We start from the raw sequence: 20,013 nt of genomic DNA on the forward strand, positions 1-20,013 counted from the left end.
CTCCATGCACACTAGCTTTTTTTAAGCTCCTACAAGCTGTTATTTAAATTTTTTCTGCTCCTAGAAGCTAAAATAGTGTTTCCAACCACACTACCTTAAGTTATTAGCATTTTTTTAAGCTTCAGCATCTAGGAGCAGAAAAAAATGTTTTTTGTAGAGCTTTTAGAGTGTTTTTCCAGCAGAAAAAAAAATATGAATGCTCCTAACTACTTCTTAAATGCTACTAAAATGCTACTAGAATCTGGCATAAAAATACTAGTATTAGCATTTTTCATCCAGCGTTTTTTTCTAGCTTTTTTTGGGATGATGAAAAATGCTAGCGTGCATGGAGCCTTAAGAGACAGGTACTGTGCTAGGTCAGTGGAACTGTCCAGGAAGCTAACGTGTGAAGGCAGCACGTGCCATCTGAGGCACATATGCCGGGGGTTACCAACACCTGAACCAGGTTATAACAAGCTTGATACTAATATCATCAATTGTATATATGTTTCGTCTTTTATTGTGATGGGTGGTATAATGATACCATCTATATATGAAATTCTGTATGTAAAAATATTTTTCAATAAAATCAGATTAAACGTAATATTGTAGCTTGATACAAAAGAGACACATAATTATAAAGTCACTAGAAAATTCAATAACAAAATAAAGAAAAAAATCCCAAAAGAAAAAAATAAGAAACACAATAAAAAATGAAACACTTAATAAACCTTTAAAAAAAACAAAATTCATTATACATATACATACTGTATATACAGTATATTTTTTGGCAGTAATGAAATATTTATTGCTTTAACATTACTCTGTCCTGCTGTAAACTATTGATCTATATTGGCAACGTTCCATCAGTGTCAGACACATACAGTATTTTGCTCCTGCTGTTTATTCTGTGGTCACCTAGGACACACCATTGTTCACAAGAAGCACTAGTTGTCAGGTTTGAATGGAGAGTCTGTTTACCACAACATGATGAGTGCGTTGGAGGTTGTGTACACAAGTTGGGGAAGTGCTGATCTCTCCCATAAAGACGAGCTGTGGAGGTCATGACAATGCTGCAGGACCCCCTATCCCATAAAGGTATGTTCATGGAATAATGGATTTACATTATGCCGATTCTTGCCATCTGCAGGTTTTAACAGTAAATACGAACAAGACTAAATATGAATAATCTTGAGCGTCGCAAAAAAATAAATAAAAATTGAATGTTTTGCGAATTACATTTTTTTATTTGCTATAGCATATACCACTTAAGGACCAGGCCTTTTTCTGACATTAAAAATCAGTATTGTTTGCCAGAAAATTACTTAGAACCCCAAAACATTATATATATTTGTTTGGCATAGACCCTACAGAATAAAGTAGCGGTGGTTGCAATATTTTATGTCACACCGTATTTGCGCAGCAGTCTTTCAAATGCAATTTTTTGCATTCAATTTTTTTCCCTGTGATTTAAAAAAAAAAAACATAAGTTATCCCAATTTTTTGTATAATATGAAAGATGATGTTATGCAAAGTAAATAGATACCTAACATGTCATGCTTAAAATTGCGCATGCTCGTGGAATGGCGACAATCTATCTCCATAGGCACGTCTCCCACTGCTGGAATCACTTTTATCTGAAAGCCGGCTGTCTAAGGGGAAAAACAATACTGGGGTTATGACATCTAGCTGCTGCCATAACAATGGTATTTAAGATCAAAAGCGTGACACATTCCCAGTTAGGTGGTCGGCAAGTATGTCGTATTTTTCTTTTATGTAAATCAGGTTTCTCCAGTTAGGCAGCAGTTGGGGGTCACATAGCTGTTTGTAGGTAAATCTTGTTCAGCACATATGTGTTAAAAAAAATGCATGGTAATGTAATGCACAATAATGTTCTGTATATGTAGATTGTGGTTCACAGTCTTAATGCCACCCACATGCTCATACATAAAATAAAAAGTATCCATAGTATTATAACACATCACAAAACAGGATATGATTGTTCTGTGTGGGGCACAACTTTTCAATAATAATCTTAGGCAAGTTTTTGTGCATTAGGAAGTATGGGCTGCCTTAAAAGTGGTTGTAAACCCACTTTGAAAAAACAAACAAAAAACGAACACCTGCAAGACAAAGGCATAACGAGCTAGTATGCATAGCATACTAACTCATTATGTAATACCTGAGATCGACGCCCTCGCTGCGGTGTTCGTACACAGCACTGGCCGGCAACATCACTCCCGAGGGTTACTTCCGGGTATCGCAGCTCCGGTGCTGTGATTGGCCGGAGCCGAGATGATGTCACTCCCGTACATGTGCTGGGGGGGGGGGGGGGGGGCTGCGGGCAATGGCACACTCACGGAAGCAAACAGCACGCATGTGCTTGTGTTTGCTTCAGTGCGCATGTGCCGATGACATCAGCACATGCGAATACAGGGGATATCTCGGAGATATCCAGGGAAGCTACAGGTAAGCCTTATTATAGGCTTACCTGTAGCAAAAAGTGTTGTGTAAGGGTTTACAACCACTTTAACTTTGCACACATTAACATGCATTTGTTACCATGTGAATGACTCATTAAAGAGACCCTGTCATCAACTTAAAAATTGCAGGTAAAAACACAGAAAAATCGAATACTTTAAATACTTACTTGCAGTGTTTCTTTCCTTTGTATAAATTATCTTTTATTCCCCATGTCATTGAATGTGAAAATGTGATTAATCCAGGAAAAGTAAATTTATAGACATGTGCAGAGTAAAATATTTTGTTTCGGAATTTCGTTTTCGTCCGAAAACTTAATTTATTTAGTTACTCCCGAAATTCGTTTTTATTTATTTGGTTTTTCGTTCAAAAATTGCATTCGTCCGAAAATCCACATGAACTACGGTCGAATCTGTCTTTGAAGGCTTATGGTGTCTGTCGAATATATAAAGAAGATTCGACGGAGCTAGTATATAGCATACTTTAGAACCCCTGTTAAAGTCTATGGGACTCCAACGTTCAAAATCTAAAGTGCTAATTTTAAAGACTAATTTGCAAGTTACTGTCCTAAAAAGTGTTTGGGGACCCGGGTCCTGCCCCAGGGGACATGTATCAATGCAAAAAAAAGTTTTAAAAACGGCCGTTTTTTCGGGAGCAGTGATTTTAATAATGATTAAAGTCAACCAATAAAAGTGTAATATTCCTTTAAATTTCGTAGGGGGGGGGGGGGGGTGTCTATAGTATGCCTGTGAAGGGGCTCATTTTTCTGGTGCTTAGAACTGTCCCTGCACAAAGTGTCATTTATGCAGGAAAAAAAGTCCTTTAAAATCACTCGCAGCTATTATGAATTGTCGGCTCCCGTAATGCAGAGAACACTCATTGAAAGTCATTGATAAAAAAATAAATTAAAAAAAAAAGCGTGGGGTTCTCCCTAAATATCCATAACCAGACCCTTCAGGTCTGGTATGGATATTAAGGGGAACCCCGCGTCAAATTAAAAAAAAATTGACGGGGTCCCCCTAAAAATCCATACCAGACCCTTTATCCGAGCATGCAACCTGGCAGGCCGCAGGAAAAGAGGGGGGGGGACGAGAGAGCGCCCCCCCCTCCCTCCTGAACCGTACCAGGCCACATGCCCTCAACATTGGGAGGATGCTTTGGGGGTCTGTGACCCCTCAAAGCACCTTGTCCCCATGTTGATGAGGACAAGGGCCTCATCCCCACAACCGTGGCCGGTGGTTGTGGAGGTCTGCGGGCGGGGGGCTTATCAGAATCTGGAAGTACCCTTTAACAAGGGGACCCCCAGATCCCGGCCCCCCCCTGTTTGAAATGGTAAGGGGGTACAAAAGTACCCCTACCATTTCACAAAGAAAGTGTAAAAAATAGTTAAATAAGACAAACACACTTTTGAAAAATTCCTTTCTTAAAAATAAAAAAAAGATTCCAGCGGCGGTAATCCACTCTTGCTATCCAGCGACGGACGGTCATCTCTCCAGCGATAACTCATCTCATCCAGCGCAGCGAATCCATCCTTCTTCTGTCTCCGTGGAGGAGACACTGCAAGGATTCCGACGGCCTGACGTTTCTTATATACGGAGGGCGGGGCCACCCGTCACCTGACACTGCCCCCCTCTGACGCAAGGGGAAACCCGGGGTTCCCTGTGACGTATGGGTGACCCCGCCCCCCTCTGATGTAACGGAAACCTGACTGTGTTACATCAGAGGGGTGCGAGGTCACTCATACGTCACAGGGAACCCCGGATTTCCCCTTGCGTCAGAGGGGGGCGGGGTCAGGTGACGGGTGGCCCCGCCCTCCGTATATAAGAAACGTCAGGCCGTCGGAATCCTTGCAGTGTCTCCTCCACGGAGACAGAAGAAGGATGGATTCGCTGCGCTGGATGAGATGAGCCATCGCTGGAGAGATGACCGTCCGTCGCTGGATAGCAAGAGTGGATTACCACCGCTGGAATCTTTTTTTTTTTTTTTTTTTTTTAATAAAGGAATTTTTCAAAAGTGTATCCTGAAGGGCCTGGTAATTGAATTTGGGGGATCCCCACGCTTTTTTTTAATTTTTTTATTTATTTATTTTTTATCAATGACTTTCAATGAGTGTTCTCTGTATTACGGGAGCCGACAATTCATAATAGCTGCGAGTGATTTTAAAGGACTTTTTTTCCTGCATAAATGACACTTTGTGCAGGGACAGTTCTAAGCACCAGAAACATGAGCCCCTTCACAGGCATACTATAGACAACCCCCCCCCCCCCCACAAAATTTAAAGGAATATTACACTTTTATTGTTTCACTTTAATCATTATTAAAATCACTGCTCCCGAAAAAAACGGCCGTTTTTAAAACTTTTTTTTGCATTGATACATGTCCCCTGGGGCAGGACCCGGGTCCCCAAACACTTTTCTCTCTGTCAAATCTTTTTTCTCTGTCGAATATTTTCTCTATATAATCTTGGACTAATAGAGGTAAGGTTAGGCACATTCGACCACAGGTTCTATAGACAGATTGTTATTGTCAGAGTCATGTCGAATCTCCTATTCTATATCGAACTGTTGTAACAATGAAAACGAAAATAAAGCATTTATTTATGTCGGATCTTTCGTTTTTCGGATTTTGTGCTTTCGTTATCGTTTGTCAAAATAAAAATAGCTGAAATTCGGACGAAAATGCATTCGGACGAAAACGAATGCACATGTCTATAAATTTATAATGTGGAAATAAATAAATTAGTAAATAAATATATGTGTATATATATATAGATATATATATATACACACACACACAATATTACCAAAAGTATTTGGACACCTGCCTTTACACGCACATGAACTTTAATGGCATCCCACTCTTAGTCTGTAGGGTTCAATATCGAGTTGTCCCACCCTTTGCAGCTATAACAGCTTCAACTCTTCTGGGAAGGCTGTCCAGAAGGTTTAGAAGTGTGCCTATGGGAATGTTTGACCATTCTTCCAGAAGCGCATTTGTGAGGTCAGGCACTGATGTTGGTCGAGAAGGCCTGGCTCGCAGTCTCCACTCTAATTCATCTCAAAAGTGTTCTATTAGGTTGAGGTCAGGACTCTGTGTAGGCCAGTCAAGTTCCTCCACCCCAAACTCGCTCATCTATGTCTTTATGGACCTTGCTTTGTGCACTGGGGCACAGTCATGTTGGAACAGGAAGGGGCGATCCCCAAACTACAAAGTTGGGACCATGAAATTGTCCAAAATGTCTTGTATGCTGACGCCTTAGGAGTTCCCTTCACTGAAACTAAGGGGCCAAGCCCAACCCTTGAAAAACAACCCCACACCATAATCCCCCCTCCACCATATTATTTGAACCAGTGCACAAAGCAAGGTCCATAAAGAGATAGATATAAAGACATTGGTGGAAATACCCCCAACTGGGAAACAAAAATAACAACTCAGCAATCTTCCTACTCAGGTTTTTTTTTTTTTATTCAGCTAGAACTTTGGTCCAGCACTGTACTATTTTTGTGGTAATCTGTATATATATAATCTGTATAATACAATATAGTTATTATCTTATAGGCTTGAGAAGTATTTTAGATCAGTTTACTTTGTGCACCTTTTTTATATCTTTTTCTATTGAATATTATGTTGTTTCTTTAGATTAAGAAAAGTGGTGTACATTTTTTTCAGATGAAGGGGAAGGCCATCCTAAAGAAAAGCCGAGTAAAGGAATCAGCTTACCTCTTATCCGCAACACTGCACTCTCTTATCCTAAGTAAGTTGTAACATATATATCCTATCCTTCTTCAAGGACTAGTTAAATGAGGTAACGTTCAATGCAACATACAGAGAAAAGACATTAGATATAAAGACATATCCTTGAGGAATTCCTTTTTATTAATCAGTTGACTAAAGTTTTCTTTTTATGTATGCCATGGTGTATATCCAGGGCTTACTATTATCATTTTGAGCCTACTTACACCCTATAGATGTGAATGAATGGAACCTGCCATTAACCGAATTTGCATGGAGATATCTGAATGATGCCTGCAGCTGCTCCTTTTTTCAGCCAGAAATTCCCAGCAAAGTAAGATCCCTCATCATAGAGCTGACTGTGGACCAGATGGTCCCCAGCCATCTCTATGACCCTCGGAAGCCAGAAGCAAGGTCAAGACCTCACTTCCGGCACTGGCGTTTTTATTTTTTATTTTGCTGGCAAGCCTGAGATCCTTTATTTTTTTTTTTATTTTTTTTTATCTCAGGCTTTTCAGCATAAGGGACTTATAAACCCCAGACCTCTCTGTAAAGAGGACCTGTCATGCCTAATTACAAGGGATGTGTACATTTAATAAAACTTTTTTTTAAAGCACCCCTGTCTCCTGTCTCCTCTTGCTTGCATGCAGAAGCGAATAGATACATAGGCCGCACCCGCATATGTACAGGGCCTTGCAAAAGTATTCATCCCCTTGGCTTTTTACCTATTTTGTTACATTACAGCCTTGTAATAGTTCAATGTTTTTTTTTAATCTGAATTATATGTGATGGATCAAGAACACAATAGTCTAAGTTGGTGAAGTAAAATTAGAAAATATATACTTAAAACTATTTTTCAGAAATAAAAAAAATTATAATTGACATGTGGATATGTATTCACCCCCTTTATTATGAAGCTCTGGTGCAACCAATTACCTACAGAAGTCACATAATTTGTGAAATTATGTCCACCTGTGTGCAATCTAAGGGGGTTATTTATGAAAGGCAAATCCACTTTGCACTGCAAGTGCACCTGAAACAGCACTGAAAGTGCTCTTGGAAGTGCAGTCACTCTAAATCTAAGGGGTAGATCTGAAATGAGTGGAAGCTCTGCTGATTTTATCATCCAATCATGTGCAAGTTAAAATGTGTTTTTTTATTTTCCTTGCATGTCCCTCTCAGATCTACAGCAACTTGAATTCCAAGTGCACTTTCAAGTGCACTCGCAGTGCAAAGTGTATTTTCCTTTAGTAAATAACCCCCTAAGTGTCACCTGATCTGTTATTACATAGACACACCTTTTTGAAAGGCCCCAGAGGCTGCAACACCTAGGCAAGAGGCACTACTAACCAGTCTTGCCAACTTACCAGATTGAAATTTACTGACAAACACCCAAAATTTACTGGCACAGCCAAGTTTTCACTGGCATTTCCAAAAGTTACAAAATTACAGTTTTAATTGCAAATGAGAGTATTTAGGCTACAAACTAATACAATGTGCAATTAGCAATATGATTTAAAGTAGATAAGGCAAAAAACATATTTCTTATTTTATTTTCAATATAGTAAGTAAGTAGCCCAGGGACAGGACTTAGGAGGACAAGAAATTAGAATGGACGCACACGCACATTAAATTGACTCTCACAGTGACACTGACAGCAGTGTGCAGCAGCACAGATGATGATGAGATCTCACTGACACAACACGTGCCCTCCTGAGTCACAGTGACAGTCTCTCTCCAAGCCAAGTGGTCCCTCCAGCCTAAACAGCACTGATGGTACTGGTCCCAGCCTGCCTTGTTCTCATACTGCAGATCTGCACACGAGGCTCTGGCCGCTCTCCTTGGCTCCATTGCACCATGACATCACATGACATGCACAGGCACCGCCTACGCCAGAGCCGCCCATCACTGTAGCAGGCACTGGGATGGTCTCAGCCCAAGCCGAGCATCAGAGCCATAATTTTTTTTATTGGCAACCTTTTACTTTTACTAGCAGGAGAAAATTTCCTGTTTTTTACTGGCTGCCAGTAAAAATACTGCCGGTTGGCATCACTGCCACTAACCAAACCCTGCCATGAAGACCAAGGAGCTCTCCAAACAAGTAAGGGACAATGTTGTTGAGAAGTACAAGTCAGGGTTAGGTTATAAAAAAATATCCAAATGTTTGATGATCCCTAATAGCACCATCAAATCTATCATAACCAAATGGAAACAATATGGCATAACAGCAAACCTGCCAAAAGACGGCTGCGCACCAAAACTCACGGACCGAGCAAGGAGGGCATTAATCAGAGAGGCAGCACAGAGACCTGAGTTTGCAAAAAAAAGGCATGTGGGAGACTCACAAAATGTATGGAGGAATGTATGGAGGAAGGTGCTGTGGTCTGATGAGACCAAATTTGAACATTTTGGCCAAACCATTGTCTGGCGCAAAAAACCCAGCACATCACATCATCCAAGGAACACCATCCCCACAGTGAAACATGGTGGTGTCAGCATCATGCTGTGGGGATGTTTTTCAGCAGCCGGGGCTGGGAAACTGGTCAGGGTTGAGGGAAAGATGGACGGTGCTAAATACAGGGATATTCTTGAGCAAAATCTGTACCACTCTGTGTGTGATTTGAGGCTAGGCCGGAGGTTCACCTTCTAGCAGGACAATGACCCCAACCACACTGCTAAAGCAACACTTGAGTGGTTTAAGCGGAAACATGTAAATGTTGGAATGGCCTAGTCAAAGCACAGACCTCAATCCAATAGAAAATCTGTGGTCAGACTTAAAGATTGCTGTTTCCAAGCTCAAACCATCCAACTTGAAGGAGCTGGAGCAGTTTTTCCAGGAGGAATGGGCAAAAATCCCAGTGGTAAGATGTGGCAATCCAAAACGACTCGGAGCTGTGAGAGCTACAAAAGGTGGCTCTACGAAAAATGCCGGGAGGGGGGGGATACTTTTGCAAGGCACTGTAAATGCTGCTCAAACCACCAATATGAGGTATCGCAGTGAACATTAGAGCAGGAGCAATAATTCCAGTGCTAAACCTCTTCTGTAACTCTAAATTGGTAACCTGTAAAAAGGGTTAATGCGTCGCCTATGTAAATTTTTAAGTACCAAAGTTTGGCGCCATTCCACCGGTGTGCGCAATTTCAAAGAGTGACATGTTTGAAAAATACCAGGTGACATAAAAAATTGCAACGGCCACTATTTTTTTCCCTAGGGTCTCTGCTAAAATATATATATAATGTTTGGGGGTTCTGAGTAATTTCCTAGCAAAAATCATGATTTTTACGTGTAGGAGAGGAATGCTAGAATTGGCACGGTATGGAATTGCCAGCATGGGTCAATTACAGTGAAAACACATATTTTATTAAAAGCCGGTTACATTTTACTGAAAACTGTATATTTTATACGTTAGTCAGCAAGCCAGTCAGCAAGTACTATACTGTACACTCTATAGTCTATTATGCCATCCTTTCTCAACCAGGGTTCTGTGGAATCCTGAGGTTTCTCCAGACATTGCTAAGGGTTCCTTGAGCTGTGAACAAACGGAATATATACAGAAAAGACAATACATGTAAATAATTATCTTAGGTAAGGCATTTCTTGTAGATGGTTACCAGATTTGCACACATTTCAGGAGGGATATTGGTCCACCCTTTTTTATTCCCTTATAGCAGATTAAACAACACAGTGTTTGTGCTGTCTAACCTGTCCCTCTCTAAGTTGTAAAAAAACTGGCTGATCCTGCCTGTTCCTGTGTTCCCCTTGGTGTGCTGACCACATTAATTATGGCTGCTGATCCCTGACTACCGTGGTCAGTTTACGTGCCTTGGCATCCGCTGCTATCCCCCCCCCCCACCTGTCAGCTCCTGTGTGTGAGCCATCTCTGCCCCTCCCCCTCATGCCACTATTAGTAGTAAAGTAAACTTAAAGTGGATGTAAACCCTCACATATACCCAGTGAAGTGAACAGCCTCAGATGATACACAGAGAAAAAACAAATCGTCCTACATAAGTTTTATTTGTATATTTGCTGCCTTCAGCTTATTACACTGTTTAGAAAGTGAACATCGTGTTAGAAATTTTTCTTCCTGTTCCACCACTGGGTGTGGAGGCATACACTGTGTGAGTGCTGATTGGAGGAGAGGCAAGGAAATAGCGGCGCTTTACCGCCAACGCATCTCCCATCCCAGTGTGAACGGGGCCTTAAGGCATCAGCATACCAAGACATTTTGGACAATTCCATGCTCCCAAATTTGTGGGAACAGTTTGGTAATGGCCCCTTCCTGTTCCAACATAACTGCGCACCAGTGCACAAAGCAAGGTCCATAAAGACATGGACTTAGCAAGGGTGGCAGAAAATTAACTTCAAGTGCAAAAATTCACATTATAATAGTAAGTAAACATATAGAATTAAATGTAACAACCTAAAAAATAAAAATTCCAAAGTGCTATAATGGTGTGAACCTCCCAACTAAAAAGTTGTTGCACTAGAAGATTGTATTGCAGTTACCTTTAGAGGGGTTTCCACCATCCCTGCTAAGTTTAAAAAAAAATGTTTTGTCTTATTATGATTTTGATTTTGTGTATTACATGTGAAATCACATATCACTGGAATTATTGCACTTGAAGTTAATCTGTATGGCAAATATCTATAGGTGGGGTTTCCACCATCCCTGCTAAGTTTAATTTTTTTAGGTGTTTTTTTCAGTTTGATTTGTATTATATGTGAAGTTACAGTACATATCACAGAGACCTGTATTGTGGAAATATTGAAGTTTATTGAGATTTCCATAGATTAGAGGATTTCACCATTATTGTTACGTTGTTGATTAGTAAGTTAGTGGTGCGCTTTTTATTTTTGTGGTGTGTGAACACATAACAGTGCTTAGCAGCAAGCCTTTTACTGATACTTTTTTATTTTACCTCCAGTAGTTTATTGTAAATAGTAATGATTACCTATTTTACTAAAGATTGGCATGTGGAATTAACCACTTCCCACCCGGCCAATGTACACATGCGGCCGGGTGGGAGCTCTCTTCCTGAACATCCTTCAGAAGTAGGGTGATCGCGTGCACGCTCAACGGCACAATCCCGATGCGCTCGTGTCACCCGGACACGACGCATCTCTGATCGGCAGGAGGGCTCTGCAATTGGCCTTCCTAATCACATGAAGGCCGTGTCCAATCACGGCCATGATGTGATGTAAACAAACAGCCGGTTGCTAGGCAATCGGCTCTCCTCACATGGAAGTCATCGCTGAGGAGAGGAGAGCGGATCGCTACAGCCGGCTGGTGATCAGTGAGTATGAGCTGTTTTTTACAGCTTTTTACTCACTGATCACCAGTCTAGTGAAAACACACAACACACCACACAGTATAAACATAGTCCCCACATATGTCCCCAAAACACACATGTCCCCAAATAATAAAAACACATGTCCCCAATAATAAAAACACATGTCCCCCACGTATGTCCCACTGAAATCACATGTCCCAATGATTATCTGCACACATATGTCCGTGATCACCTGCACACATATGTACATGATCATTTGCGTACATATGTCCAAGATCACACAAACCAATTATTATACACTTAACCAAAAATTTTTACCAAAGACATGTAGCAGAATACATTTTGGCTTAAATTTATGACAAAATTAGATTTTATTGGATTTCTTTTAAAATAGAAAGAAGAAAATAATGTTTTTTTTCCAAATTTCCGCTCTTTTTTTTTTTTGCTTATATCGCAAAAAATACAAAACGAAGTCATGAATAAATACCACCAAAATACAGCTCTATTTGTGCAAACAAAATTATACAAATTTCATTTGGGTACAGTGTAGCATGACCGCGCAATTGTCATTGAAATAGCGAGAACGATGAAATCTGAAAATTTGGCTGGGAAGGAAGGGGGCGAAAGTGCCCTGTATTGTTGTGATTAATAAACATTAACATATTTCAAATCTAATCTGGCAGAGGTATGCACTCAAAACAATTGATATGCTCACCTCTACTCCCAGCGCTCAAAGGGTGCAGTCAACTTACTCCCACCTGGGGATGGTTCTTAATACTTAGCTGCCATTATAAAATAAAACTTATCACGCATAAGTGGGGGGTCGGCCTGGTGGGGCAAAACTGAAATATGTTAATAAAAAACAAAAGAATTGGTTAACCTGAGGATTCAAATATAACCACTAACAGCGCTGATACCACATCTCCATATACAACAAACAATTTGTCTATGTTAAGCATGTAGTACTTTTTTAAAAAACCAGCAAGTCTTTTATCAAAATTGGTGTCCAAACACCAAGTATTAAAGAACCAGCAAGACTTTTTGTCAGGAATTAATGTCCATACACCAAGAGATCACACTCTATTCCTCATCAATGAGTGCAGTCCTTCATATTGATATTCATACAATCTTCTCAGATATCTGGGTGTGTATGGGTATGGTCCTACACCTTCACCATGTGCTGTTCCACCTCCGTGAATATGTATATAGATGGCTGCTTACCAGATTCCAATCACTTTAGAGCCTATCTCCACTATGTGGAACTCCTCTGTCTGGTTCTGTGTGTCCCGCTGATTGCTCTCACATTGGTAGTAGACATGCAAAAGATTCAAGGGGTCTCATATAGTGTGATACCTTTTATTTAGGATTGAAAAAATTCCTTTCCCCCCCTTACATAATATGCTTACATTTAAAACAACTTAAAACCAGCGTATAACATATGTGGTGTAAGTGCTGCCGCACGATCGTCTCACCGGTAGGCTGCAGATCTCATCCAACACAGTCTCCGTGTGTGGACCCGGGTCCTTGTCGGCTAACACTCACCCTCTTGCTCGTGTGATCACCGCTCTGACGCGTTTCGTGTTTTCACGTCTTCAGAGAGCGCTCTCTGAAGACGTGAAAACACGAAACGCGTCAGGGCGGTGATCACACGAGCAAGAGGGTGAGTGTTAGCCGACAAGGACCCGGGTCCACACACGGAGACTGTGTTGGATGAGATCTGCAGCCTACCGGTGAGACGATCGTGCGGCAGCACTTACACCACATATGTTATACGCTGGTTTTAAGTTGTTTTAAATGTAAGCATATTATGTAAGGGGGGGAAAGGAATTTTTTCAATCCTAAATAAAAGGTATCACACTATATGAGACCCCTTGAATCTTTTGCATGTCTACTACCAATGTGAGAGCAATCAGCGGGACACACAGAACCAGACAGAGGAGTTCCACATAGTGGAGATAGGCTCTAAAGTGATTGGAATCTGGTAAGCAGCCATCTATATACATATTCACGGAGGTGGAACAGCACATGGTGAAGGTGTAGGACCATACCCATACACACCCAGATATCTGAGAAGATTGTATGAATATGAATATGAAGGACTGCACTCATTGATGAGGAATAGAGTGTGATCTCTTGGTGTATGGACATTAATTCCTGACAAAAAGTCTTGCTGGTTCTTTAATACTTGGTGTTTGGACACCAATTTTGATAAAAGACTTGCTGGTTTTTTAAAAAAGTACTACATGCTTAACATAGACAAATTGTTTGTTGTATATGGAGATGTGGTATCAGCGCTGTTAGTGGTTATATTTGAATCCTCAGGTTAACCAATTCTTTTGTTTTTTATTAACATATTTCAGTTTTGCCCCACCAGGCCGACCCCCCATGGACAATGTGCCTGGCTGCTGAGTTCATGCTGATGGGCACTGATTGGCACTGATAGGCGGCACTGATTGCATTGGTTAGCACTGATTGGCAGCACTGATTGGCACTGACAGGTTGCATTGGTTGGCACTGATTGGAAATGAAAGGTGGCACTGATATGTGGCTTTGATTGGCACGGATTGCCACTGATAGGTGGCATTAATAGGTGTCATTGGTTGGCACCGACAGGTGGCCCTAATTGGCACTGATGGGTGGCATTGGTTGGCACTGATTGGCAAGGACATGTGGCACTGATTGGGTGCATTGATTGGCACTGACAGGTGACACTGATAGTTGGCACTGACAGGTGACACTGATAGTTGGTACTGATAGGTGGCATTGGTTGGCACTGATTTGTGGCATTGGTTGTCACTGACAGGTGGCACTGATAGGTGTCATTGATTGGTACTGACAGGTGGCATTGGTTGGCAGTGATTGGCACTGACAGTTGGCACTGATAGGTGGCATTGATTTGCATTGATTGGCACTGACAGGTAGCACTGATAGGTGGCATTGGTTGGCACTGATAGAGGCGAGGGGGAGCAGATTGCCAGGCTTGTAAGAGCCAGTAAGTGTGTTAAACTGTCATGTAATGTCACTTCCTGCAGAGACTAGCTGTCAAAACTCGGCAGTGATGTTGGGGGTGGGCGGGACAAAACAGCTATCATACAACAGCCAATGAGATAGCGGCCGGGTGCCCCTTTCTATCAGCTATCAAATACCAGCCAATGATTGGGCTGCTTTAAAAAGGGGGCGGAGCCACATGCACGAAGTGGCCCACCCAGCCCCTATCCTGTTGGCTTATGTTTGATAGGCTAGCTGTTTGGTCCTGCCCACCCCTGACATCACAGGTTTTGACAGCTAGTCTCTGCAAGCAGTGACAGTATATGATAGTTTAACGCACTTAGTGGCTCTTAGCCTGGCGATCTGCTCAATGTAAAAACGCTATACACTCTCTTACAGCATTTCACAGGAGAACCCGGGAGATGGCCGGTGTTCTATCAGATAGTGCCCACTATCGAGAAGTGACTGGGATGTACTGCGCATGCACTGTACGGAACAACACAACAGCTGATTTTACGATCAGCTGTTGTAACGGTGAGGCGGCACCTGCGCACAATAGCCGACGGAAGAAATCTCTGTCAGATTGTGGCTCACGCTGCCGAGGCGTGAACATGTCGGTGAAGGGCGGATTTGTACACGTTGGGGCCGGATGTTTAAATGATGGGCAGTGCTGCAAAGATGGAGGCATTCACTGTAATAATAGTATACACTCCATAGTTTTGGGAAAGCTAACCAGTGTGCAGCAGCTTATTTATTTATTTACCCAATAAGCCCTTGTACACACGGTCGAAGATTCCGTCGGAATGTGTCCGATCGGAGCGTTTTGTCAGATATTCTGATTGTGTGTGGTCTACATCGGACTGTTTCCGTTGGAATATCCGTTGGACCAACTTTTCCAACTTGCCGGAAATATTTTCCGACAAAATGCTCCTATCGGACATACTCCGATCATGTGTAGCCTACTCCGACAGACAAAGTGCCACGCATGCTCAGATCAAATTCCTAGACCAAAGCTATTGGCTACTAGCCTGAACGTAGTCCCGTCGTAACGAAATAACGTCATCACGTTATGTACAATCGGATTTTCCGACAACTGAGTCCGACCGTGTGTATGCAACATCACTTCTGGACCTCTTCTGGAATTAATCCGTGGGAATTACTCCGACGGATTTGGTTGTCGGAATCTTCGACCGTGTGTACAAGGGCTAAGAGTGTTAGCGCAGGAGTACCGCTTATTTATTTATTTTTTTACAATATTTTTAGGGGTTCCATTGAACAGACTGGACCCCCTAAAAAATCGGGAGATCCTAGAAGTAATTCTGAATGCTTCTGAATATTCCTGATCCCTCATATCGTATTTTATACAGTAAAGAAGAGGGATTCAGGATTCATAGGCTACACCTCTGTTTAGTTTGAATGCCCTTACTTGCAGTATGGTAATCTTGGCACCATTAATTGCAGAGTTGGCTTAGTCACACCAGGAATGTTGACACTAGGAGGCACCAGTGTTTCAAGACATGTTCTCATTCAGTTTCTCATGTACAAGTTTGAAGAATGAATGTGGTGACTACCAATTACATTTGTCATTTCAAAATGGACTGCAAGAAACTGACGAATTTCGTTGGGAGTCACCAATTTCAAACTGGTCCTGGAGCAACTGAAGTGTGGTTTATGTTTTTAGGTCATTGGTGCATTCTAGCTTCAGGATCCCTGGTCTGGATAGGCTAATGCCAGGTGATGCCAGGTTTGACACATTCATCTTTTCTGTTATTTTTACACGGCTACCCATAACATTCCAAATCCCTGGGCAGGTATGGATCTGACTGGTGGCTGAGGGGAAGTCTAGCTACTATTGAGAGCACACCGATGTACCAGAACTGTAGCTAAGGACTATATTGCCACTTTTTCATTACAGCTGTGATCTAGATTGGAAACCTTCTGTAAGATGGTTGCCCTCTCCAAGATACTCAGATGCTCCACTGCCACACATCAAAGAAAACAAGTTCCCGGATCGAATCAGACTTCAACGTTCTTATCCAAGTAAGTCTCCTTAATTCATTGGGATTATTTAGAATCTTAGAAAATTCAGTTGTTCAAAGCTTTTAGCTTTCATATTCTCTTCATATTTTAAAGTGTAACTCTAGCCATGGAGTAAGGAAGAGCAAGAACCTCTGTCTGAGATTAGATTTTTTTTTTAACAAGTAGAAAATGTTTATTAATAAAAATTAAATAGGAAAATACGAACAGGGCAGCAGGTTGTCTGAAAATTAATCAACAGGGGAGATGAGTATAGACAACCTTAAAGGGGTTGTAAAGGTTCGTTTTTTTATTTTCTAAATAGGTTCCTATAAGCTAGTGCATTGTTGGTTCACTTACCTTTTCCTTCGATTTCCCTTATAAATGTTTTTTTTCTTTGTTTTCTTTGTCTGAATTTCTCACTTCCTGCTCATCCTCAGTAAGCTGTTCAGTAAGCTGTTCTGGCTGACTAACCACCAGCTCGGATGATGGTGAGAAGTTTACTTAGGAGAAACAGGACGTGAGATATTCAGACAAAGAAAAAAAACATTTAGAAGGGAAATCGAAGGAAAAGGTAAGTGACCCAACAATGCACTAGCTTAGAGGAACCTATGTAGAAAATAAAAAACAAACCTTTACAACCCCTTTAAGCATATGCAGAATCCCCGGTAGATGGGCACATACCAAAAGACTGAAAAGGTATTCCAATCATGATAATAAGGACAATCTAATAAAAATCACATCAAATAAACCATACAAAAGCACAGGTCTAGAAAATGAGATCCGTGTGGAAGTCTATGGAAGACTGAAGTCAGCAGAGTTTCTGGGCACTGTGTATATGTAGGAAGGAGTGTTCATACTGTTAAGAACAAAGTATACAGCAAGAATCAGCAAGTGTAGCCCTCAAACAATGCCATTAAACATTTCTAAACTAAAACCAAACCTAAAAGACAGTTCTACCTATTTCTTTCACAGGCAGGTCAGACCAACATCTAGAGAAGAGAAAAAAAGAGGGCGACCCGGCCTTGTGCATTATCCTTTAGGTACCCGTTTATTGAAGAAATCAAACAGAAAACTACTCCCAAAGGATCGTATAAAATCTTGCAGTAAGACGGTAAAAGTAGTCATCGAATAGCAGCATCCCTTGATTCAGGGACTGTTGAAGGAGAGCCCACTACTGAGCTCTGAAGAAGAGGGATTGGTCCCCTCGAAATGCATCAGTGGGTGGTGAGTGGTGCAACCTCCGGAAAGTCCTGTTTGTCTAAGTACTAGATGCTGCTATTTGATGACTACTTTTACTGTCTTACTGCAAGATTTTATACGATTGTTTGTGAGTAGTTTTCTGTTTGATTTCTTCAATAAACACGTACCTAAAGGATAATGCACAAGGCCGGTGCACCGTCTTTTTTTTCTCTTCTCTTATTGACTTTTAGCGTTCCCCACCCTTGAGGGCAGAAAGGCTAGTGTCTGTTTTTCCATAGCCGGTCTGGTGTTCCTCTTATGCGCAGGAGTGTTTTCGTTTTGCTGTTGTCATACCAACATCTATCCTGAATCTGTCTACCAGTGACGGGGCATCCATAAGGGTGCACAGACGCCGCCCTCTCTCTCCTGCCACCCCCGCTAGCACCAATAGATAGATTCATGCATTGCATAAATCTATCTATGGCCACTGCTGCCACCCCCTATTCAGGCGTCTGGGCCCTTTTCGGGCGCAGGGTGCCTGAATTGCAGTGGCGGGGGGTGGTTTTGAAGCACCTGATTAGAGCCAAAGGCTCTAATAGGCATCAAAAAAAGGTGACCTCAGGTCACTCAGCTGTGTTAGAAAAGCAGATGAATATTCGCTTTCCTAACACTAAATTGCCTCTCTGCCAATCAGGTGCTCGGATCTGTTACCCATCACCTGATAGGCTGAAACGACAGGCGTTGTGATTGGACGCCAGGCATCCAATCATAAGCGAGAACGGGAGAGCTGTCCCACCGAGACAGGTAAGCGCAGCCGGCGGGCCGGCGGGGGGGGGCACACTGGCAGCATTTGATATGGCACAGTGGTTGCGTTTGATGGGGCACAGTGGGAGCAATTGATGGGCACAGTGGCGGCAAATGATGGGCACATTGGTGGCAATTGATGGGCATAGTGGTTGCAATTGATGGGCACAGTGGCTGCATTTGATTGCACAGTGGTGGCAATTGATGGGCATAGTGTCTGCATTTTATGGGGCACAGTGGCTGCATTTGATGGCACAGTGACGGCAATTGATGGGCACAGTGGCTGCGTTTGTTGGCACAGTGACTGCATTTGTTAGCACAGTTGCTGCGTTTGATGGGCACAGTGGTGGCAATTGATGGGCAGAGTGGCTGGATCTTATGGGGCACAGTGGCCGCGTTTGATGGCACAGTGAACGCGTTTGATGGACACAGTGGCTGTGTTTGATGGCACAGTGGCTGCGTTTGATGGCACAGTGGCGGCAATTGATTGACACAGTGGCTGCGTTTGATGGCATAGTGGTGCCAATTGATGGACACAGTGGCTGCGTTTGATGGGCACAGTGGTGGCAATTGATGGGCAGAGTGGCTGGATCTTATGGGGCACAGTGGCCGCGTTTGATGGCACAGTGGCTGCGTTTGATGGACACAGTGGCTGTGTTTGATGGCACAGTGGCTGCGTTTGATGGCACAGTGGCGGCAATTGATTGACACAGTGGCTGCGTTTGATGGCATAGTGGTGCCAATTGATGGACACAGTGGCTGCGTTTGATGGTACAGTGGCTGCGTTTGATGGGCACAGTGGCTGCGATTGATGGGCACAGTGGCTGCGATTGATGGCACGGTGGCGGCACTTGATGGGCAGAGTGGCTGCAATTGATGGCACAGTGAGGCTGCAATTAATGGGTTTTTTTTCTGAATTTTTCAGTTTGTTTGCACCCCCCCAAACATTTTGCGCACTATGTGCCACTGCTGTCTACATAAGCATACCTGAAATAACCTTATAAGCCTTTCAAGATTTCTCAAAGACAAGCGCTATTGGAGCTAACCCAGGGGTCCTGTAACCAGGGGTTCCATAGTTTAATACATTTAAAAGGGGTACCTTGGGATATGCCTTTCTTTGAGTAAGGTAGTACTTACTTTGGTGTGCCACTGTTTAAAAGTAGGGGGAGAGGTGCTATCCATTTCAACAGAATGCATTTACGAGCCAGGTACAGTAGGCGACAAATAGCAGTTGGGGCATGGGGCGTTAAGTAGTTCTTCATCAAGAAATCCCAGGATACAGATCAGGGGATCATTTTGAAGGGATGCCTGAAAAGCTTGATTAATGACTGAGATTATTTTGTTCCAGTAGCGTACAAGTTTGGGGCACCTCCAGAACATATGTAGGTGGTCAGCCGGAATACAATCTTTTTAATACTGATTCCCAATAAAATCCAAGGAAACAATTCTGTGTATGTATTCAAATTTGCAACCAAATTAAATCCCCGTCTATGCTGAAAAAATAATGTTTAATGCTTTAGAGTAGTCTACAAATGCTAA

The 20,013-nt window shown here is 42.2% G+C and overlaps 1 protein-coding gene across 1 annotated transcript in view; it reads left to right on the forward strand.

Moving 5' to 3' along the window:
• Positions 1-930: 930 nt before the first annotated feature.
• Positions 931-20,013, forward strand: part of SPATS1 (spermatogenesis associated serine rich 1) — a 105,395-nt gene continuing 86,312 nt past the window's right edge. Inside the window, exons 1-3 of the mRNA XM_077488897.1 lie at positions 931-1,077; positions 6,130-6,214; positions 16,388-16,512. Coding sequence (XP_077345023.1) covers positions 1,044-1,077; positions 6,130-6,214; positions 16,388-16,512 — 244 coding nt within the window. The 5' untranslated portion in view covers positions 931-1,043. The remainder of the gene's footprint in view (positions 1,078-6,129; positions 6,215-16,387; positions 16,513-20,013) is intronic.

This window comes from Lithobates pipiens, unplaced genomic scaffold, assembly GCF_037356315.1.
Source record: "Lithobates pipiens isolate NorthernLeopardFrog02 unplaced genomic scaffold, aLitPip1_a1.2 Scaffold_18, whole genome shotgun sequence".
NCBI lineage: Eukaryota > Metazoa > Chordata > Amphibia > Anura > Ranidae > Lithobates > Lithobates pipiens.